At 43.0% G+C, this 22394-nt stretch overlaps 1 protein-coding gene across 1 annotated transcript in view; it reads left to right on the forward strand.

The window, feature by feature from the left end:
- Positions 1 to 4033: 4033 nt before the first annotated feature.
- LOC148008191 (ubiquitin homeostasis protein lub1-like) overlaps positions 4034 to 22394 on the forward strand; it is a 69652-nt gene continuing 51291 nt past the window's right edge. The window contains exons 1-5 of the mRNA XM_087674434.1: positions 4034 to 4102; positions 7453 to 7521; positions 7648 to 7713; positions 7987 to 8318; positions 16402 to 16505. Coding sequence (XP_087530560.1) covers positions 4034 to 4102; positions 7453 to 7521; positions 7648 to 7713; positions 7987 to 8318; positions 16402 to 16505 — 640 coding nt within the window. The remainder of the gene's footprint in view (positions 4103 to 7452; positions 7522 to 7647; positions 7714 to 7986; positions 8319 to 16401; positions 16506 to 22394) is intronic.

The raw sequence follows: 22394 nt of genomic DNA on the forward strand, positions 1-22394 counted from the left end.
GCCTCGCTTGTTTTGGAGCATGACAAGCGCGCCAAAGAGGTAGCCAATGGATCCATCTCCACTAAAGCTTTTGTTGCAGGTTTGGGAGGGGAAACAAAAAAGAAAGGGAAGTCAAAGGCTAAAAGACAGAAGAGTTCTTTAGGTTTTGACCTTGACTCGGAAAAGCCTAAATGCCTATATTGTGGGAAGGGGATACATCTAGAGGAGAAATGTTGGAAGAACTACCCTCACCTTCGTCTGGAGCAAAGGATGGTACTAAAACGTTCGAGCCTTCTACCTCTACTCCAACAGTTACCCATGAGTCAGTGTTCCTTCATATTGTTGACTTGGAGAAGCCTTCTTTAGTGGTTACCTCATCGTTTGAGAGGCCTTGGTTGGTTGATAGTGGAGCTTCTAGTCATATGACTCCATGAGGTGATTTGTTGCAAGATCTATGCCCTTTTGAGGGTTCAGTCACTATTGGTGACATTGTTTTGTTGCCTATTTGTGCTGTTGGCACTTTGCCTTTATTTCCTGACCACGCGTTGAGCTCGCTTTCATAGGCCCTTTATGTTCTGAATTTGGGCTTTCTACTACTCTCAGTTTATGGTCTTACAAGTCCTGGTACCCGGGTTGTCTTCACCAAGCAGGCCGTTTGTATTGAGGATTCGTCTATGGGGGTTGTGATTACGATAGGTTGGTAGGAGAGCGGGCTTTATAGGCTCCATTCTCCTTCTCTTATGCAGGGTTCTCCGCGGCAGTTATCTATTGCTACCCCCATTCCGGCTTGTGCACCCTCTTTTCCACTCTTTCCATTCCCTATTTTCTCCTCTGGTGGTTCCCTCGTACCCCCCATCCCTTTCAGAGAGGGACAATCTCAGTGATGTGGCGTAGATTCCCTGGCTCCTAGTGTTTCAGAGGGGGACTTTCCAAGATCGTGAGAAGCTTCTTTATCGGCAATCTTCATTGACGGACTTCATTGACATTGGCATTCCTCTTGCCACCCTAGGATTTGTTTCTCCCTTGGTCTTCCGCCATATCTAGGATTTGAGAGGGTGTGTTGGCTATCATGTTTGTTATGCCTTGTCATCTCTTGCGTGTGAGCCTCAATCTGTGAGTTAGACGAGGACTTTAGGAGCTCTGACCTGTCTATCACTTATTTTGACGGAGGAGGTAGCTCATTCTAGAGTACTTAGTTATTGCATTTTAGTGCATTTTCTTCTCCAATCGGGATTTTATGTGCATTTTCCGGGCTTTCGGCATTCTTTAGTTTGTCTCACTTGCAGGACATTGTCCACCCTTTTTGGGATTTTTAAAGCATTTCTGGCATTTTTACTAGCATTAAATGCTGGTTGGACACGTTATGCCTTATCATCTCTTGCTTGTGAGCCTCAGTCTGAGTCAAATGAGGACTTTAGCAGCTCTAAGTTGTCCATCACTTATTTTGACGAAGGAGGTAGCTCATTCTAGAGCATTCAATTTATTGCATTTCAATGCATTTTCTTCTCTAGTCGAGATTTTATGTGCATTTTCCAAGCAATTTCTGCATTCTTCAGCATGCCTCATGTTAAGAAGAGTGCTAGGGTTTGCACTGAGGACACATAGAGTGTCCGATCACGATAGAAACACAAAGACACAGACACAGACACAGACACAGAGGACACAGAGAGTGTACGATCACGATAGAAACACAAAGACACAGACACAGAGGGCAAAACTCAAACCCTAAGCGCAAAACTCAAAACTCAAACACAAAAACTCAAACACAAACAGAAGAAGGGAGAGAGAAAACACAACTCTGAAGCGAATGAATGCTGTAAATGAATGTAAGAGTGTACAGTGTGCTCAAGGGCAGAGCAATGTCGGAGTGTGACGTCCACCGAAGACGGATCCCAAGTCTGTGACCACCAGTCGGAGTGTAGGAGTGCTGAATAGTGAATGGCAGCAGGCTGGTCACCAAAACGCAGCAGTTTGGAGGCTGGAAACTGGTAAACGCAGCAGTGTACCACCAATCGGGGGCTGGAAACTGCAGTCTGGTGTAAACAACAGGCTGAAACAGTAGAGTGTCAGGGCCTGCAATGCTGAAAACGCAGGCTGGCTGACCCTGGAGATGATGGACAGCAGGCTGAACAGCAGTCTGGGACAGTTTGAAGTAGTCGCCAGCAGCTGAGAGTTGTCGCCTACAGCAATGGACAGGCTGAAGATGATGTGGCTGCAGTTGATGATGGTTGGACAGCTGATGGAGGCGGGCTGCAGGTTGGAAACTAGGCGCCAACAGCAGTAGAGGGTGTGTGGGTTGGTGTAACCTGCAAAACAAGGATAATTGCTGAATGGGGGCAGCCTGTCTATTTATAGATGTGGAAGGGCGTCCCAAAAATTAGGGTTTCCACTAAACTTTCTCGAACTGCTCCCCATTTTAGGGTTTCCACTAAACTCTCTCGAACAGCTCCCCGTTGTAGGGTTTTACTCTAAAAGAGCATTTTTAGTGTGTTTTGGGGCTGTTTAAGAAGCTAATCAGCAAGTAATGCGTATTTTAGCTCAACACCCCCTCTCAGGCCCAAAACTGAGCCGAAAGGTTAGGCCAACCATTGTGATGTTAATGTATCCCAAGGCGTCCCACCCCAAAGCAGCCAAGGCATCGGACAAAGGGTGCACGTCGGCTGCCCAGTGGTCTACCAAGACTACAGAGGCGATGGTTATCTTACCAAGGGATTCCAAGTAGTCACCCCAGAGAGGACAGGGTATTGGACAAAGGGTGCACGTCGGCTGCCTAGTGGCCTACCAAGCCCTACAAAGGCGGATGGAACTACATGGAACTTTTGTGTGTTGTTTTTTTTTTTTTTTGAATAAGTGTGGTAAATTTTATGGGATGTGGCCGATTGAGGAATAGTGACCTAGAAGACGGGAGTAGGGAGGGTACACCCAACACATCACAAAACAGTACAAGCTAACCCATCCACTCAGGGTGTCGATGACGAGGAAAAGTAGGTGATGAGATATCCATGTGATGAAGAAGGATGGTGGTGTGGTAACAACAGCCGTCGGTGGAAACAGCTTAGGATCCGCTCAAGCGGTGCTATGCACAATGCGATGCAAAGTATGTTACATGTTGAAGAATGTTCATGCAGCAGGTGCCACTTGGACAGTGTCCCTCATGGAAAAATTGTTCACTTGTCCAAGCGCCCTAGTACAAAGATGATGAAATCATGCAATGCAAAGGGTAAGGTACAACAGGGGGGAGAAGCTGATGTCGAAGACGAAGTGCTGAAGCTTGTAGAATACCAAGAAGGATAGGAACCCCCTCTCAACCTGGATGTAAATGCCGAAGAAGGAAGAGGAGCCTAATGTTGGTCTTCGTGTGGTGCCGAGAACCATAAGGAATGAAGAGGAGGAGGAAGCATCCTAGCTGGAAGAGCTATGTAGAAGTCACTGGCGTGATAGCATCAAGAGAGATGCTGCACGATCCGCCTTAGGAGGGGAAGCCTCCATGCTGGTAGAAGAGCAAAACTCCAAGGATGATGAAACCATGAAGGAACGGTGCACATCCCAAGCTCCAGCCTAGGTAGGACTGGGCAAACCTGCATGTTAGCCCTACACTGAAAACAAAACGTGCAAAGGAGATGAAAGTCTGCAATCACAGAGGTCAGTAGTGAGATGCTCCAAAAACAAAATAAAACTAAAATGAAAAGCTAACTGAAGGAACAAGTGCAAAGATGCAAATGCGTATGTGTGTGTGAGTAAATGCAGCGGAAGACTTAAAATGTAGAGACAAAAATCCTATGGGCTCGACTCTAAGAGTGCAAAAAATGAATGCTAGACTGACCTAGGGTATCCGAAAGGACCTAGAGACATGCTAGTCTAAGAAGGTGGCCACCATCGCGTACGTCCAGTAGTAGGGCTCTGCCAAGGGAACACCTGACGAGGTGGGGAGGAAGGTGAGATAGATGCATGAAGTGCAACGGGATCGGAACCTGCAAACCAATCAACCAATCCTTCAGGAGTAGAGAAGGATGGCCGCTGAGGCTGTCCGGGTGCCACATGTCTAGCAGTTGCTATGGGGGCTGGAAGAGCAGATGGGGCAGCAGCGGAAGGCGTAGCCCCACTGGACTGTGAAGTCGCAGTGGTCTGCTGAGGCTTTTTAGGTGGAAGACCTTGGGCCTTGGAGTGACACTCCTCGTCCACATGGCCTGCTCTCTGGCAGTGTGCAAAACCGATTTTTCTTAGGGAGTTGCTGCCAGATATGTCTTGATTCTTTGGTTCCATCGGAGGAAGAGGAGTCACCCTTTGATTGGCTTACCTTCGCATCTAGCGAGTTCTTGCCACTGGTGGTTTTCCCTCCCGAAGAAGAAGCAACCAACCCCCTCTGCTCTGAATAAGGCTGTGATGAGGATTTCTTGTGGACTTGATCATGCAGCCTTGTGTAACGCAAGAACTGGCACTCAAACTCATAGAAGGTTGGCAATCGAGGTTAGGAGATGATGTGTTGAATGAAATTGAAGTATTTTGCAGGCAACCTATTCAAGAAGAATGTAACCTGATCGTCATCTGACTTTGGAGAGCCAGTAGTGGCGAACTCGGCAAGTAACCGCCTATAGTCAGCTAACTTGACTTTCAGATCATCCCCTTCCTTAAGAGAGAACTCTTGAAGCTCAAAGTCGAGATTGATGCGCCGAGTACGATCATGAGCCGCATAGCGGTCGAGAAGGTGACTCCAACGCTCTGACGCGAGCGGGAAGTGCTGCAACTGAGAGTGAAACTTAGGAAGCAATCCGTGCATCAGCTCAACATTGGCTGTAGCATTGCATATTTTCCATTGACGGATGTAGTCAGGGTGAGCTAGTCGAGGGTCCGGCATAGGCTCTAGACCAATGACGAGGTCCCAAAGACCCTGAGACTCCAGCACTTGTTGCATGAAATTCGACCAAGTAGTGAAATTTGACCCATTAAAACGTGTCTTATCCGTGAAGGCATTCTTGGCCGTTGCAACAGGAGTGGTAGTGCTCGGAGATGGATAGTGTGAAAAAGTGTAGTGGGGGTAGGATGGGGGAGTGGAGTACACTTGGGAATCGGCCCCAGAGTGCCCACCAGGCATGGGACATTTGCACAAGGATTGCAAGAGTTAGTGGCTTCGAAGTCACTACTTGTGGACTCTTACCTTGTGCAGTGTGTGTTGTGCATGGCTGTAGATGAGATGACAGCAAGTAGATGATATGAGTTAGCTGGGTGGATTGTATGCTCCAAAACCAGCTGGGCGGACTGCATGATAAAAAACACAGCTCTAGAAGCAGACTGAATCAGGTCATCTATGTAGGTAGAGGTTATTGGCAGTTGGTCGGATCGGAGATGATGAAGATGATGCAGTAGGAGTCCTCTAAATCTGGTCACCTGATGATGAAGACCTCATGAATTAATGAGCAGCACTTCAAAGATCCTCCACGAATTGGCAATGTCCTCTGGAAGGGTGTGGGCACTGGTGAGAGGATGAGAGGCTGATTAAGGAGAAGTGATTTGATCTGAATGAGGAGTGGGGGTGTGATGAATGCCCACAACAGGCCCTTCTTTGGGGATTTTGATGCATTTGTCCTATTGTGTAAAATGAAAGTGAGTAAGTACAAATAAAGCATTTTTGGGGCTGTTAATGAAGACAAAATTAAGGATAATGAACTATGGCTAATTGTTAATTCATGCAATAAATTTGATTGCTCAATAGCAACCACTTTTCTTCAACTAGTTACTTGGGATGGAGAGAGGCCACATGATTGGAGAGAGGATATGCTTATCTTGGGGGAGGCTCTCCTTGTGGATAGCTTCCACAGTAGCAGAATGGTTTGCTTTTCTTGAGGCTCAAATTTAGTCATAGAGACGGAAGCTTCATGGTATCAGGCTGGAGACATGATGGAGAGCCTTAGGGAAGTTGTACCCCCAAAGTGGAGGACTGACATGGACAACTTTCAGACATGGATTGGGCTCCTTACAATGAGGAGACATTGTTCTTGCAATGATGGCTACTAGTAGAGAGAGAATGTTTACTTTTTTAGTATAGAGGATGGCAAAACTTAGGAGAGAGGAGTTGGATCAGATGGAGTCTACAGGATGCTCCCATTAGAGGATTAGGGTTGTGGCTCATTGTGACAAGACTCTATATTTGGACCATGACCTTGAGACATGCATGAGGGACAACTAGAGGGATTAGGGCATGGGCATATAGGAGGAGGCCTCTTCAATGACTACAATGGGATCTTGGGGAGGGGATATGGCCAGATCCGTTTGCAGAGACACCTAAAGATCTTTCCTTCAACCTTGTTTGGATACACCACTAGATTTGGGAAGAGGATCCAAATGAGCAGGATTAGAGTGATGCTAGTAGTGTCTCCACATTGGACTGCATAGGGCATATAATTGCCTTTCCTTGTTGACATTCAAAGGAGATTGAAGGACACTTATAATAGGAAGATTGCACTTTTTGTATGGTTACTAGCACAGAGGAGTTTAGCAGTTAGGCTTGGTTATGGCAGAGCTCTTGTTCCTTGTGCTAGATGTGGGGAGTCAGAGGAGAGACAAAGACACTGCATTTGGAATTGCCTTAGGGCTCAGGAGGTATGGAGGAGAGCCCTTAGGATGGTTTTCCATGTCATTGCTAAGTGGTATGGCACAATAGACCTCCTAATTGGTTTCACTCGGGCCTTGTAATAGACCTCTCCCGTTTGTTGTATATTTTTCGGTTTTGGAGGTCTCTTACAAGGCCGTTCGTATATTGCATTTTGCCTTGAGATACATTGTCTCAAGGGAAATTATTCATAAAATCTTATTTTCTCGGGGAAAAAATTTGCACATAACATAATTGATGTGAGTACAAACACAAAGTTTGCTTTTAGATTCAAAGAAAGAAGGTGGTTTTTAGATAGCTTTTGGCCTTCAGTCTGGGAAATCTCCATGATATTTGATTTGTGGGGCCTGTTCTTTTACCAAGAGTCTTTCTGGACGTCTAATGTTTTGAGATTGCTGCAAATGACTTGTGAGCCTTTTTTTGTCTTTGTTTCCACACTTCCATTGTTTGCCCCCCAAATGTATCAATGATAACTTCTTCACTCGACCTTCTTCTTTGTTCCAATGTGATGCTTCTACTTCACTCATTGAAAGATATGGTGTGTTTTGTGGGGCTGCAAATGGTATCTTGTAGTTGTTGACATCTACATGTTAGAAAACAATAGCTTGTAGTTGTCAAATATCTACAGGTTTAAGAAACAGAACTTGGGTTTCATCTTTGCCCACTTTTGTAACAATGGTTCTTCATGTTTGTAAAGCGCACAATGATTTGATTCCTCTTGTTGTGCATTAAAAAGAGGTTCTAAAGCCTCTAGTCTTGGCAGTACATAATCTTTGAGAACATCATAATGCTAGAGCTAGATTTAGGAAATATTTAGTTTTGTTTAAAGAGCCTGGTCAATGTTTCTTTGAATCTGAATTGGCCAGGCTTTCTTTGAGCAATTTACAGATGCTGAGTTCTCTTTGAATCTGAATTGTATGCTGCATTTGTTAATTGTATGTTAGCAAGAAATCAGTATTGAGAGTTAGAGTTTAGGATGAGTGAATCTTAAGAGCTGTTTGATATGGAAGCTCAAATGTGTTGTTTCATATTTTGAAAACGAGCTTTCAATATTGATTTAGTTTAGAACTGACAACTTTTATCTGAATGTCTCGCTAGACTGGTTTATTCTTAATAGTGTTAATAAGGCAAGTAGTGTCTGGAGATTGTTATCAAGAAGTTTGACCCATAAGGTTGTGACAAGTCTTGAAAGTCTTTTGCAGAAATACTAGGAAGTTCTTTATTCTGCATGTTGTACATCTACTGCTCTAAGATTATAATTTAATTCTCCATATTTGCTGTAAGAAAGGAAGCATTTCCCACAGTTCACATTGCTCTTTGGGAAATAGCAGTGCTGTTCAAGCTGCTGTTTTTATTCTACATGTCTATTACTAATATATGATTGGTAAATCTGTGTTCAGGTCCGTGGCATTTGTATTTGTGGAGATAAGAAGTTTGCCACAGGTTCACGTGACAAAACAGTACGCCTTTGGACAGCTGAAGTTGAGGGAAATGCATACAATTTGGAAAGAACAATGACGGGGCACACAAGTTTTGTTGGGCCTGTAGCTTGGATTGAACCGAATGATGAGCTGCCTAAAGGTGGATTAGTGTCTGGTGGAATGGACACACTTGTTATTGTCTGGAATACAGAGGATTCGAGTGTCCTGCATACTTTAAGAGGGCATGAATACCAAGTTACGAGTCTGGCAGTGGATGCAAACGGAGATATCCTGTCAGCTTCTGTTGACAAGTATATATGTCTAAAACTTAAATTTGTTGCAGGTTTAAGCTTAAATTTTTTGCATAGGACTGAACTCCATGCAATATGATTTTTTTGATGATTTCAATAAGCTAACTAGTGATTGCTTTGATACATTTTATGGGGCCTTGCTGGCCACTATGATTTTAAAGCTTAGAAAGGTCAAAATCATATGTTGAACAATGATAAAAGATAATGAACTTATGTGGTGTGCCAGAAAAGCAAAACGGATGTGTGGCGTCACTGTCAATCCAATGACATATGTGTCTTGAGGTAGATTGGGGAAAGTAACTAATGGCTATGAATCTGAGAGACTAGTAATCTGAAGCACATTTATGTGCTGCATCATCCCACCATTTGATTCATGTAAACCTGTGCCTCTAACAACACATAGCGCGTGTATTGTTGATTTCATCGTCTACTTACAGCAATAGTGCTGTCAGAAGTGGTGCAGCAATGGAAGTGTAAACATAAGCTGTAATAAACTGCTGAAACACAAGACAAGAGAGAAAGGGAAAGAAGGAACACAATACAAATGAGAACTCAGATGTATGCTCAGGAAATGGAATCCATATATTAGACACGAGACTGTCGCATACAACAGGGAGTCACTGGCTGCGTGGGTGTTGGCACCGGCTCCTCTCTCCACGGGACCTCCAGGTGTTGAACTGACCAACTGAGGAGGACGAACCCAGAATAAATAGACACAAATAATGCCTTAAAATATGTCAGGTCGGCCAGCATTTAATGCTGGTCAGCCAGCAATAAATACCCAATACGACCATAAAATGACACAATAAAAAACACCTAAATAACCTAAATAATGTGTCCAAGCCTTTGTAGCTCAGACTCACACATGAGCTGACATATCTACTAACACCCTCTCTTAGATCATGGGTGATATGATACAATGCAATGGTACAATGAGAATGAATCATAAACCATACAACATAGAACCACCAAGTAGAACCATGGATACCCAAGCAGTGGGTGATCAAGCCACCACCAAGGTGCCTTGGAGAGAACCTGATGTTGATGTTGATTGTACCAGCTCCGGAAGATAGAGAAGATCATAGTAGCTCTCAATGTCTATCAAGAATGCCGCTGATGTAGCACATGTGACTAGCCTGTTACCGATGCCACAACACATAAATGACCATGGATTCCCCTTCTTTGGCTAAACTGCCAAAGTGTCCCCTCGTGAACTCCAGAACGAAAGCCACCCGCTCTCTGTCAAAGAACCAGCCCATCATGAACCTGGATGTTAATCCTAGCTCTAGGATTTGTATTTGTCAGACTTCGGTCGATGCGTTAGTGACGTCCCTCTTTGGATCCTGTGCATTTGTATAGAAATATAGATGAGGCGCAGCTGCCCCATCTCACCAGCTTCTCACACTCCCTCTCTGGCATTGGAGAGTTGTGAGGGATGACCTCATCACCACCATTAGAAAGCAGCCGAGGAAGGGGCCACCAAGCCCTTCCCACGATCTGAAGAAGAGGATCCCTTTCGTGCCTTGGACTTTGCCTTGGCCGGAGGATGTGAGTCAGATTCTGAGGCAGATGATGACTCGTCGGAGGAGTCCGCATCCCGCGTCGTCTTCTACTTCTTTTTCTTCCTGGAAGCCGCTAACTCTTTGCATTCTTTCCACAAGTGGCCCTTCATGCCACAATGCTAACACTGGGCCTTCGACTTCTTCATTTTCAAACCCCTCTCTGAAGTTGCAAGAGCCTCACGTGAACCTCCGTAATGTGACGGAAGTCGCCCCTGTAGTCGCAAAGTCGCCTGATGCTCAAGTAGCATCGAAGACATATGAAGAAAACTGGCAAGAGTTGTAGATGTCTGCGCTCGTAAAGCATTCGCCACTCCATCAAACTCCCGAGGAAGCTTGTAGACTACCGTACCAACAAGATGTGCCATTGATAGGGCAGACTGCATAGTGCGAAGCTGGTCCTAGATTTGGGTAACTCGAAGTAGGAATGATTGGATCGTATCTTTGGTTTCAAACTTCAGTTGCTGGAGCTGGCCATAGAGAGTAACGGCCCTCACGGTGGAAGGAGCCTCATACATCAATTGCAACTTCGACTATATGTTTGAAGTTGTCTTGCAGGAGGTGACGGCCAGTAGGATTTCTTTGGAAATACACCGAATTAAGGCCGAATAAGCACGGGCATCATCCGAATCCCATGTAAGCATTGCTTCCTCATGGTTGTCTTTATCAAAATCAACTGAAACAGAAGAAGGCTATTGAGGGCATGTAAGAGCTCCGCCAACCACGTACCATAACCACTTCTAGATAAACCATGTCTTCATCACCGCACTCCATGTGTAATAATCAAGTCCATGGAGCTTGTCATCAGTGGATGTGCATGGAGGAGCCATCTGTAGAGAATTTAGAAGAGAAGTAGAGAAGAAGAGAAGGTATTTGGAGAGGGAACACAGCCAAAACTCGAGCACAGACTGCAAAAAAAAAGAGTTCACATATAGTAGAACCCAAAATCTGACCAAAAGAAGATAGAAGCTGCTGTAAAAAGTCAAAAAATCAGTAAAAAACTTCCAAAAACAGCAAAAACGGGCCCGAAGGTACAGTCGCTGAGCTAGGAAGGAGACAGGAACACCAAAACGCAGGCTGAGTACTGCCACAAATAGGCTGAAAAACTGTCGCAGCAGCTTGAAAACTGAAAATGCAGGGAGTAGAGGGGCTGTAGACAGTAGGCGATGGCAAATTTGCAGAAAACGCAGGTAAAACAGGTTGCGTGTATGGAGCAGCAGTCACCTGATCAGCAAGGGTGAAAACAGTCCTGAAATCAGCAAGAAAACATAGTAGGAGCACAAATTGTGAAATCTAATACCATGTCAGAAGTGGTGCAGCAATGGAAGCGTAAACATAAGCTGTAATAAACTGCTGAAACACAAGACAAGAGAGAAAGGGAAAGAAAGAACACACTACAAATGAGAACTCAGATGTATGCTTAGGAAATGGAATCCATATATCAAATACGAGACTATCGCATACAACAGTGAGTCACTGGCTGCGTGGGCACTGGCACCAGCTCCTCTCTCCACGGGACCTCCAAGTGGTGAACTGATCAACTGAGGAGGAGGAGCTCGGAATAAATAGGCACAAATAATGCCATAAAATATGTCAGGTCGGCCAGCAATAAATGCCCAATATGACCATAAAATAACACAATAAAAAATGCCTAAATAACCTAAATAATGTGCCCAAAGCCTCTGCAGCTTAGACTCACACAGGAGCTGACATATCTGCTAACAAGTGCATCGATCACATTCACAATATCCATAAGCATTATTAAATACCAACTGAAATAAAGACAAACTGATCCAGAAGGCCTGTATCATCACTACTCTAAACTAACCGGTGCATGACTCACTTGCAGGTTTTTAAAAATCAATTAAGGCCTCAAGTGTCAAAAGCAAACCAGCTATTGTTATGGAACCTCCATTTCTTCTCATGGTTGCCACCTCTTGGCTTCTATGATTCAGCCTCACCTTTATAAGTAATTCTTCCTTGCTTTTGGTTTACTTTTTGCATAGCCTTGCAATCTCTAAACTCAATCTTCCTTTCCCTCAAAGTTCTAATATATTCTATCTTCCTTGGAATTTCCTGGTCTGCAAACTCATAAGTCCAATATTATGATTTTCAATACCTTGTTGCAATGTTCATACCAAGGCAACATAGTGGAGAGTTTCATCATATGTATCTAAGGCTACATTAACTAGGGTTTGGAAAGAAAACACAAAGAATGCATGTACACGAACATCAAAGGAATTGGGACAAGAACATAGGTGAAGAAGAAAGGGACCAAATGAAGAACACTGAGCGAAACTCAATGAATAGACCAAGTATGTGAGGTGATACAACGGATGCTTAATGAGCGAAGGGCTGTCCAATAGCCAGGCTTGTAGGAATGGGCTGTGGGATGGAGGAGTGTGACGTGTTGTGGGATGGAGGAATGTGATGTACTAGATGGATCTTGAGTGCAGTGAACACCAATGCTCGATGGTGGATGAGGAGTAGGAGAGCCAAAATGATAGAAGTTATTGATGGGAAAGGGAGGCGCAAAATGTGGGTCCAGCAGTCCTCATGATGACTCTAGATGCAATGGTGGCAAAGGGCAAGTGTTATAACCTCCTAATTTTGTGGCACGATTAAAGGATAATTTGTGAACACCGTGAATGCATTAGGGTTTACTTTTATCTCTGTGCAGTAGTCACAGATAATCTTTGGGCAGACGACAACAATAGGTCTTGATTTGCATTGCCACTATGACCTCATGGAGATGGCTATCTACCAACAAGGCTGCCAGAAACTTATTTTGCACTCTTTCAAATTAGCACATTGAGTAGTGTCCAATTTGTGCCAAGCTATTGTTGCATCTTTCGAAAACATTTGTCAGTCATTGAGAAGAGAGAATCTGTTTGAAGTATACCCAAGTTGTTGGTGTGAAGAAACGCTCAAACAAAGAATGAAAACTCAAAGTGTATGACAAGAACACAATGAACGCAGTAGAACTCAAAGGTGAACTTTGAAGAGAACTTACAATGGATGGAGAATGAATGAATAAACAGACTATGCTGATATGAATTGAATGAACCTCAAACCTCCATGTCTCCTGTACACATAGAACAGAGTGATGAATCTGTCTAGAACAGGCTGAGATCAAAGGGCAGCAGTGGTCTGCTATTGGAAGTTGGGGGTGAAAGGAAGGCTGGGTAGCAGCTGAACAATGAGAACATTTCTACTGTCTGACACGGACAGACAACCGTCTGCTTCAAACTGGGTGGGTAGTAGTTGTAGAAGGTAAATGAACATGTCAGTGATGACTGGCAGCTCCGTATGGTGCCAAGGAAGGTGGGTGAAAGCTGCAAACAGGGAACTTCAGCTGAAGAAGGCTGGATAGCACTCCATGAGTTGTGAAATCGGCCGGTAGGGGTATGTATAGCATTGGGAAGTAGATGCCACCTAATGGCCAAAGGTAGATTGATTAGGATGGCAAATGACTATGGAGCCCATCTATTTATAGATGAGAAACCAACCAAGTTTGTAGGTTTTCTTATGGAACACAAAAGCTTTGTAGCATTTTGAGTTTTGGGTTGTTAACTATAAGCAAAGGTTTAATGTGTAATGCGCATTTTTAGCTTAACTCCAACTTAGGATCTGCTCAAGAGTGCATCTACACAATGAGATGTATAGAGTAATGGTACATTATGAGAATGCGCATGCAATAGGTGTTCATAATGCTCATTCTCATTTTTACTGAATACCAATATATCATCAAAGAATACTATAACACAATGCTGATATTTCAGAAATATGTGATTCATCATTCGACTAAAGGTAGCAGGTGCATTAGTTAATCCAAAAGGCATCACTAGAAATTCATAGTGTCCAAATTGTGTTCTAAATGCAGTTTTAAATATATCAGATTTATCCAATCTCACTTGATGATAACCAGATTTAAGATCTATCTTACTAGATATGGCAGAACCTTGTAGTTTATCCATAAGATCATCTACCCTAACAGTAATTTTATTCAGGGCACAATAATCAATGCACATTCGATAAGTATTATTATTCTTCTTTACTACGGTGCCACTAGGATAGTGTCCCTCGTTGGAAAATTTTCACTTGCCTAGGTGCCCTTTTACAAAGATGAGTATGATCGTGCAATGCAAAGGATGGGTACAACAAGGAAGGGAGGTTGATGTTGATGCTAGTGTCGGAACTTGTTTCTAACGTGGACCACCATCCGTTGGCTCCAAATTGGCTGGGTGGTAGCTGTAGAAGTTAAACCTGGATGTTGGTGATGAGCGGCAGCTCTGTGTGATGCTAGGGAAAGTGGGTGACAACTGCAAACTCAGCTGAAGAAGCGTAGACAACACTCCACAAACTGTGATGTCCATTGGTAGGGGTGTGGACAGGGGTGGGAAGTAGGTGCTAGTTGATGACTGAAGATAGACTGATCAGGATGGCAAGCGACCATGTAGCGCATCTATCTACATATGAGGAACCAACTAAAGTTTGTGGGTTTGCTTATGGGACACACAAACTTTGTAGCATTTTGAGTTTTGGTGCTGCTGGAATGAGCTTATTAACATTTAATGTGTAATGCACCCTTTATGAGTGAATGGCTGATTGATTGTAACCAAACCCACACTTGGAGCCCAAAATGCAGTCGCCAGCTTTAGGACGATCAATCTTGCTGTTGGCAGCCTGTTGGAGTCCTTGATCAGTTGTGGCATATCTCCTGTGCACTCTCCAATGGTTGGAATAGCCTCCCGTTAGCAGGCACTTGCAGCAACTTTGCCTCTTTCCTCCTCTCTTCAGCTCTCCCAAAGCTCAAATGGGGTTCCTTCTAATTGCATTTTTCAGCATTTTCAGAATATTAATTTAGTTATTAATTCTTGCTCAAAAAACTAATTTCACCATCCAATGATTAAATTGGCTTGGCCAATTTGTCATCCAAGTGTTCTGCTCTTGAAATGGTATTAATTAATTCATTAATGTCTAGTTCCTAATGTCCCCATTGATATGAGTGGCTACTAAAATCTTCTGGGCCAAAATCTGACACCAGGTATCACCTGCTACCTATCAAGGATAACTTATTACAACTTTTCTTTGACTTCTCAAGGTCCTGGGCCTGCCATTGTGAAATAACTAATTATCACATCGCATGTGCACCTCACATTTGCACATTTGCAATTCTCTCTCTCTTTGTCAATGGATATGGTCCTCTTGTGTTAGATCATGGGGTTCCTAAACTATAGATGGTTGGGGCTCTACATCATGGAGGGTTTCTAGACAGACCTGGAGGAGCAATGGCTGATCACCATGCAGGAGGCAGTGGGTACTCTTAGATTATTTGACAGCCAAACCACTAGCACCTAGTCCACCAACTCTATAGAGCACTAGTGTAGGACTACTTAGGGTGACCATTAGCAATGCACCATGTATAGGGCTATGAGACCTCACTGCTTGGTGCTTGTGGGCATCCATATGACCTGCCCTCTAGAGCTTGGATACAGCTAGAGAGGTGCAGAACTCATCATTCATGGCCCACCATGGGTCCATGTCTGCACTTGAGGTATCACCAGAGGATGTATATTCATGACATAGAGCAGCAACTCCCTAAGATTTAGCCTATCTTGGCTATATAGACTCATGAGCATCATGAGATGATATCGATTTTGTTATTCCCTCCACAACTTGTTGAGATAGTTCTACACCTGACGTCAACTTTGCATTGATTGGTAGTATATCAGCCTTCTAGTTTTGGTTTTTATGAGCTTTCTTGTTTTGCTTTTTGAGTTTTTGCTGTTCCTCAGCTAGATGTTTTTCCAGCTTTATTTATTTATTTTTCCTACTTGGGATACATGAGGGTTCTATGAGTCTTGGATGTAGCTACCTTTCGTCTTATCAGCATTTACCATCTTGTAGACATAGGAGTGATGCTGAAGACAGAAATGACAAATGGACTACATGTGACTCTTGTATTTATGTTCATAGTAATTAACACAATTATTCATTGTGGAAAAAAATAAGAAATGACAAGGGACGTGATATGATGGAAAGCCTGAATCTATGATGAAGAGAAATAACTGAAATCCCCAAGATCTGAACGTAGTGAGTGGGTTTTGCTTTGGAGGGGGGGTATGTGTGTGTGTGTTTCATTATTTATTTATGTACACATGATGAACATCACGATGGTCATTGTGCCAAAAATTAGGTACTCACAACAAAAGATGCTGTGACCAAAATGGGGTGAACACTTTCTCAGCATGTGTGACTAGTGCCTAATGACTCTTGTATTCTATGAGTTGGTTGATAAGCAAGTGTCACAATCTATGCTGCATGAAAATTTCAATGCTGAGAGTATAAATAAATCTGAGTTGTCCTATGAAAATAGGAAAAATTGGAGTATGTGGCAAATAGTAGATCAAACTGAATAAGGCTACTGCAGAGTTCAAACTTAGAAAAGAAAAAGTTATTAGAATGGGTCAGAATAGTATATCTTGATCATGCTTTTGATTTTTCCCAACCTCAACATGCAGAACAGTGCGTCGATGGAGAAGAGGTGAAACTGTCCATGTTTTGAGTGGTCATCAAGGACCTGTGCAAGCCCTGCTGATTTTACCATCAGGAGAAGTTGTCACAGGTATTCTTCACATTGAAGTGTTTATGCTTAAATGTTTGACCTAGAATCTACTTGCTTATAAGATGAACTTCTATGCAAATGGGTCATGTTTAAATTTGCTAATAGTTGCTCTTACATGTAATCTAGACATAAGAGTTTGATGTCATCCTTTCAGCAAATTGATTGGATGCTTGGTTTGTTTTCCTGCACATAGATTATTTTAGTATTTCTAAAAGACTGCTGGCTGCACTCCATGGGAGGAGGAGACAGTACAATAGGTGGCTGAGGATCCATGCAACCAACAGGAAGATAGATGCCATGAAGGAAGCTAGATTAGAGTACAGATTTGATGCAAGAGCTTTCTTAATTTCGCACAACAAGATCGAGACACTCTAGATAGGGAGTATGGAAGCTTAGGAGAGTTGATGGATCCACAGCACATGGTCCATAGGAGGTTGGACAAGTGGCTACAGAGCACTAAAATCTTGTTAGGATCCATGACCTGATCCTTGGGTTTTGAGAGGGACAGAGAGCTGGTTGGTAGTGCACAAGGAGGGTGGCCACTGATAGGATGGGTAGGCACCTCATGGCTATTGTCACTGAGGAGGACTTGGAGAAGGCACTTATAGCCTTGTCCTCAAGCAAGTCGCCACAAGATTATGGACTGCACAAGTCATTTTCTTGCGCTATCGGGTTCTTATTGGTACATGCCTCATCATAGCTTTTCAACAAATCATAGCATTAGAAGACATGCTAGAGAGACTATCCAAAGGACTGATTCACCTCATTCCAAGGGTAGCAAGGACAGATTGGAGATTACTCTATGAAGATCGATCACTTTGCTTGGAACTGCTTATAAGATCTTTGCAAAGGCAATTGGTTTTAGATTGCTCCCTTTGTTGCAGACATTATCCACCCCACTAGACCACTTTTGTTTGGGAGCACAATGTGTTGGGCAACTTCTCTACCTTCCAAGTGCCCATTGCTCTTGCCTGGTTCTAGGAATTAGGACCTCATTGTGCTTCTTCTCAATTTTGAGAAGGCATATGACAAGTAGACTAGGAAATCTTGGAGGGCACCATGATGAAGATGTGATTTTTAGAGTAGTGGATTAGAGGAGTTGTAGCTTTCTATTTTCCAGCCCATAGCTAGGTCCTTGTCAATGGGGCTAGAGAAGAGAGGCTCAACATTTGGAGATCAATGACAAAGGGATATCCACTTGCCCCTCTTTTGTTCTTATTTGTAACAAAGGCCACAAGTTCCTTTAAATAAACACATCCACTGATATTAGAGGCATTAGGTTACCCAACCCAAAGTTTAAGGAGCTCATTGATGCAAAGTTTGTGGATGGTGCATCAATATATTTAGATGGGGATGAGAGAAACTTTAGGGCTTTTGTTGCAGCTGTGGAGATCTTCATTAGAGCTTCTAGTGCTCTCATCAAGTGGCACAAGGGCATTTGACATTAGATATGTCTATTGGAGACCTCATGAGGATTTCACTTGGTTCCTTGTGAGATTGTATTAGTGAGATATCTAGGATACCATGTTGGGATTAACATCACTTCAAAGTAGTAATTGGCACCTCATCTCTTGAGCATTGGATTGAAGCTTCTCTATTGGAGTACCAAGAGGCCTTCTTGAGTATTAGAAATGGGTATAGTGATGGAAGTGTAGAAGGCTTTAATAGACTGCGCAACACAAGAGAAAAGAGAAAACATAAGATCAAAGGAACACTGCAAAAAGAGAACTCAAAAATATTCTCGGGAAATGGAATCCATATACCAATAGTCGTATACAACAGTGAGTAGTGCACTGGCTGTATGAGCATTAGCATTGGCTCCCTCTCAATAGGATCTACTTTGGAAGATTGCAAGGGAATGAATCACTGAGGAGGAGGGAGTCTAAATAAATAGGCATAAAATAATACTAAAAGTGCATTGGATTGGCCAGCAATAAAATAATCATAAAATGTTGATCGGCCAAACGAGTTCCGGTACTACTGCCTAGTTGAGAACAGGAAAAACAAAGAAAAGCCTTCAATCTGTTACGTCGAGGGATCTGCGTGCTCCAAGCAATTGTCACGATTCGGGATAGGACCAAGCAGTGGGTGATCAAGCCACCACCAAGGTACCTCTGAGAGACCTGATGTTGATATCGATTATATTTGCTCTCGAAAATAGAGAAGAATCATTGTAGCTCTCTATGTTGTCAACAATACCTTGTAGTAAAATATATGACCATCTCACCGATTCTGCAGTAAATAAATGGCCATGGATTCCGTGCCATTGGCTAGACCACCAAAGTAGCCCCTCATGTGAGCTCAGACTAGGAGCCAATCTTGCTCTGTGTCAAGAAACAACCCATCATAAACCTGGATGTCAATCTGAGCTCTAGGATTTCGAGAACTTGCCAGACTTTAGTCGATGTGGAAGGGATGTCCCTCTTTGGATCCTTTGCACTTGTTTAAGTGTATAGATGAGGCTCACCTTCCCTACCTCACCACCCTTTCACATTCCCTCTTTGGCACTGGAGAGTAGCGAGAGATGATCACATCACTTTTAGTAGAAAGCAACAGGAGGGGTTGCCAAATCCTTCCCCTTCTCTAAAGATGAACCCTTTTGCACCTTGGTGAGAGGATTCGAGTTGGAGTCGGAGGAGGAGGATGATGACTCGCCGGAAGAGCTTGCATCTAGCTTCTTCTTCTCCTTCTTTTTGTCGCTAATTCCTTATAGTTCTTGCACAAATGTCCCTTCTTACCACAATAATAGCACTAGGCTTTCGACTACTTCTTGTCACCCGTCTTTAAAGTTGATCTTGTACTTGTGTAACATGAAGTAAGAAAAGACTAGATAGTATCATTTGGCTTAAACTTCATTTGCTGGAGCTTACCATAGAGGGTAACCACACGCATGGTAAAGGGAGCCCTGTACAACATTTGAAGCTTCTCCCATACATTGAAGTTGTCTTGTAGGTACATTGGAGAAGAGCCGAATTGCCAAGTCTGCAAAAAGCCTGAAATAGGAAAATGCAGGTAGCTGTAGCAGTCCAAGCACTAAATGCAGCAGTTACAGGATTAGATGAATGCAGAAAATAGAAATGCAGGCTGCTGTTCACAAAACACAGGGTGAAGTTGGCTGAAAACAGGCTGAGTTGCTCTAAATTGAGGTCACTTGGTTAGCAACAAGCAGTAGAAGTCTGATAAACAGCAGGAAGGTGTGAGGGCAGGTATTTCACAGCATAAAACAGCACCCAGAGCCCAAACACAAACGTTTGATACCATTTTAGAAATGGGTGCAATGATGGAAGTGTAGAAGACTGCTGTAATAGATTGCACAATGCAAAAGAAAATAGAAAACAGAAGAACAAAGGAACACTTCAGAAAGAGAACTTAGAGAAATGCTTGCTTGGGAAATGGAATCCATATGCCAAACATGAGACAATCACGTACAATAGGGAATCATTGGCTATGTGAGCTTTGGCATTGGCTCCCTCTCTCCAACAGGACCCGCTCTAGAAGATTGCAAGTAATGAATGAGGAGGAGGAACCCAAATAAATAGGCATAAAATCATGCCAAAAATGCATTAGGCCTGCCAGCAATAAAATAATAATAGAATGCTGGTTGACCATCAAATACTGTGAGAAACCACAAAAAATAAGAACTAGAAAAATGCCTAAAATAATCCCTTGTGCCCATCCCACAAATACACATGCATAGACTCACTCAGGAGCTGACTGATTTGCTAACAGAAGAGTGGCAATTGCCAAACAAGCTCTTATTGCGACTATGTGTTATTTTAGTTCCTATTGGGCATGCATTGGCCAAGTGGAGCACTTCATTGGGAATTTTGTTTGGTCAAGAGGAGATGGGAGCCATGTTGTGGGCTAGGGAAAAGGTGGCTTGGGGTGTTATGGTTTTGCCTAGATTCAGATTTGGTTTGGGCCTCGATAGCTAGGGTAGGGCTTTGTAAAAAACTATTGCTATAGAGATTATAATGCAGTACATCTATACTTGGAGGACCACGGAAGCCTAGCATTCATTGGATTTTTCAAGAGATTAGGAGCAAAGACCCATGGAGGAGTTTTGAGGTCAAATTTGCAGCTGCCATCATTGAAGCTTGCATTGTAAGAGTGGAGATGGCAGCTCTCAGCATCGAAGCACACATTAGATAGTAGAGAGAGTGAGAGTGAAGACATAGGCACAACACATGATGCTTTTCCCATGTGTAAGTGAAAGTACAAAGTAAAACCCTTAAACCCTAGGGTTGAGTAAGTGCCTTAAGGTGCGTTCACACCTGAAAGGTGTAAAGTATAGTAAGTGACCAAACTGTGTAACATAAACACACTAAATAGAGAATAATGTGATTGGGGAAAAAAACCTCTCATACGGAGAGTAAAACGTGCCCTAGTGTTCTACCATGGATCACCGACACTTTGTAGCATGGATGTGAGTGTCCTATTGCAGATCACTGTCACTCCTCTATGAGCATAGGCGCGAGTGAGACCCAACAAACTCCCCTGGAGTGAAAAGTGATCAGCATACAAGGATCATCCACCAAAGGAGATTAAATTTAAAGCATTGTGAAATGCTTTAAATTTGTTGTGAGGAAGAGCTTTGGCGAAGATGTTTGCCACATTGCTGTTGCTAGGACAGTAGACAAGGCTGATATCCCTTGCATGTAGCCTCTCTTTGACAAAATGATAGTGGATCTCTATGTGTTTCGTATGTGCATGAAACACTGGGTTTTGTACTACTGCAATGGCACTCTGATTGTCAGTAAACTAAGGATTAGGCTCCGTGACAGATACATCAAGATCGGCCAACAAACGTCTCAACCATTCACATTTAGTTGTAGTAGTGAAAGATGCCTTGTATTCAGCTTCACAAGACAATGTGGCAACAATGGATACATTCAATTGTAGTAGTGAAAGTTTCCTTGTATTTAGCTTCACAAGACAATGTGGCAATAATGGATTGTTTCTTGCTAAGTCAAGAAATGCAAGAGGAGCCAAGAAAGAAACAGTTTCTACTTGTAGAGTGACCTGAATCAAAATCACCAGCCCAATCTAAATCACTGTAAGCATGTAATTTCAGCGGCTCCGCCTTGGCGTAAAGCAATCCAAGAGTCCTAGTACCCTACAAGTAACGAAAAACATGCTTCACAGCTTGCCAATGTGACATGCATGTGTTGTGCATATATCTGCTTAGGCTTGTGTTGCATAAATAAATGAGACATCCAACTGCTAGAGCATATGTATGAATGTTAAACAAATCACTGTCATCATGCAAAGATAGCTTAAGACCAATCTCCATCAGTGTGTAACTGGCTTGCAATCCTAGAAGCCAAACCTCTCAAGGAGTTTACCAATATATTTGGATTGTAACAATCCAATGCCTCTAGCATCATGAATAAATTGAATGCCCAAATAGTAATGCAAAGGCCCCAAATCAGACATTTCAAAAGTTTCCTGCAAATTTTTCTTGAATGTTGAAATCTGATCAGCATGTGTCCTTGTGAGTAGAAGATCGTCTACATAAAGACAAATGACCAGCAAGGATCCCCCCACTTTGCATACATAAAGGGTAGACTCTAATGGGTTGTTAATGAACCCGGTTGGGTTAGAAGGCATCAATTGTTGCATACCAAGCTCGTGGAGCTTGCTTCAAACCACACAAAGCCTTTTTCAGCTTGCATACGAAGGTTTCAATGTCTTTGAATTCGGCTTTCATTCTACTATAGAGAGAAAGATATTGTGTGTTTTGCTCTTTAGTTTTGTGGGAAGCAATTAGCATAGTGATACAACTTTTTGTAGCTTCAGAAGATAGTGGGATCAATTTGTCACATAGAGTCTGCATCAAGATAGTGACATGTCTCCGCCATTGAGGGAATGCACGGATCCTTCGACTGC

Source organism: Lygodium microphyllum, unplaced genomic scaffold (assembly GCF_053477565.2).
Source record: "Lygodium microphyllum isolate KBCC unplaced genomic scaffold, Lygodium_microphyllum_v1.1.10 scaffold_280, whole genome shotgun sequence".
Lineage (NCBI taxonomy): Eukaryota > Viridiplantae > Streptophyta > Polypodiopsida > Schizaeales > Lygodiaceae > Lygodium > Lygodium microphyllum.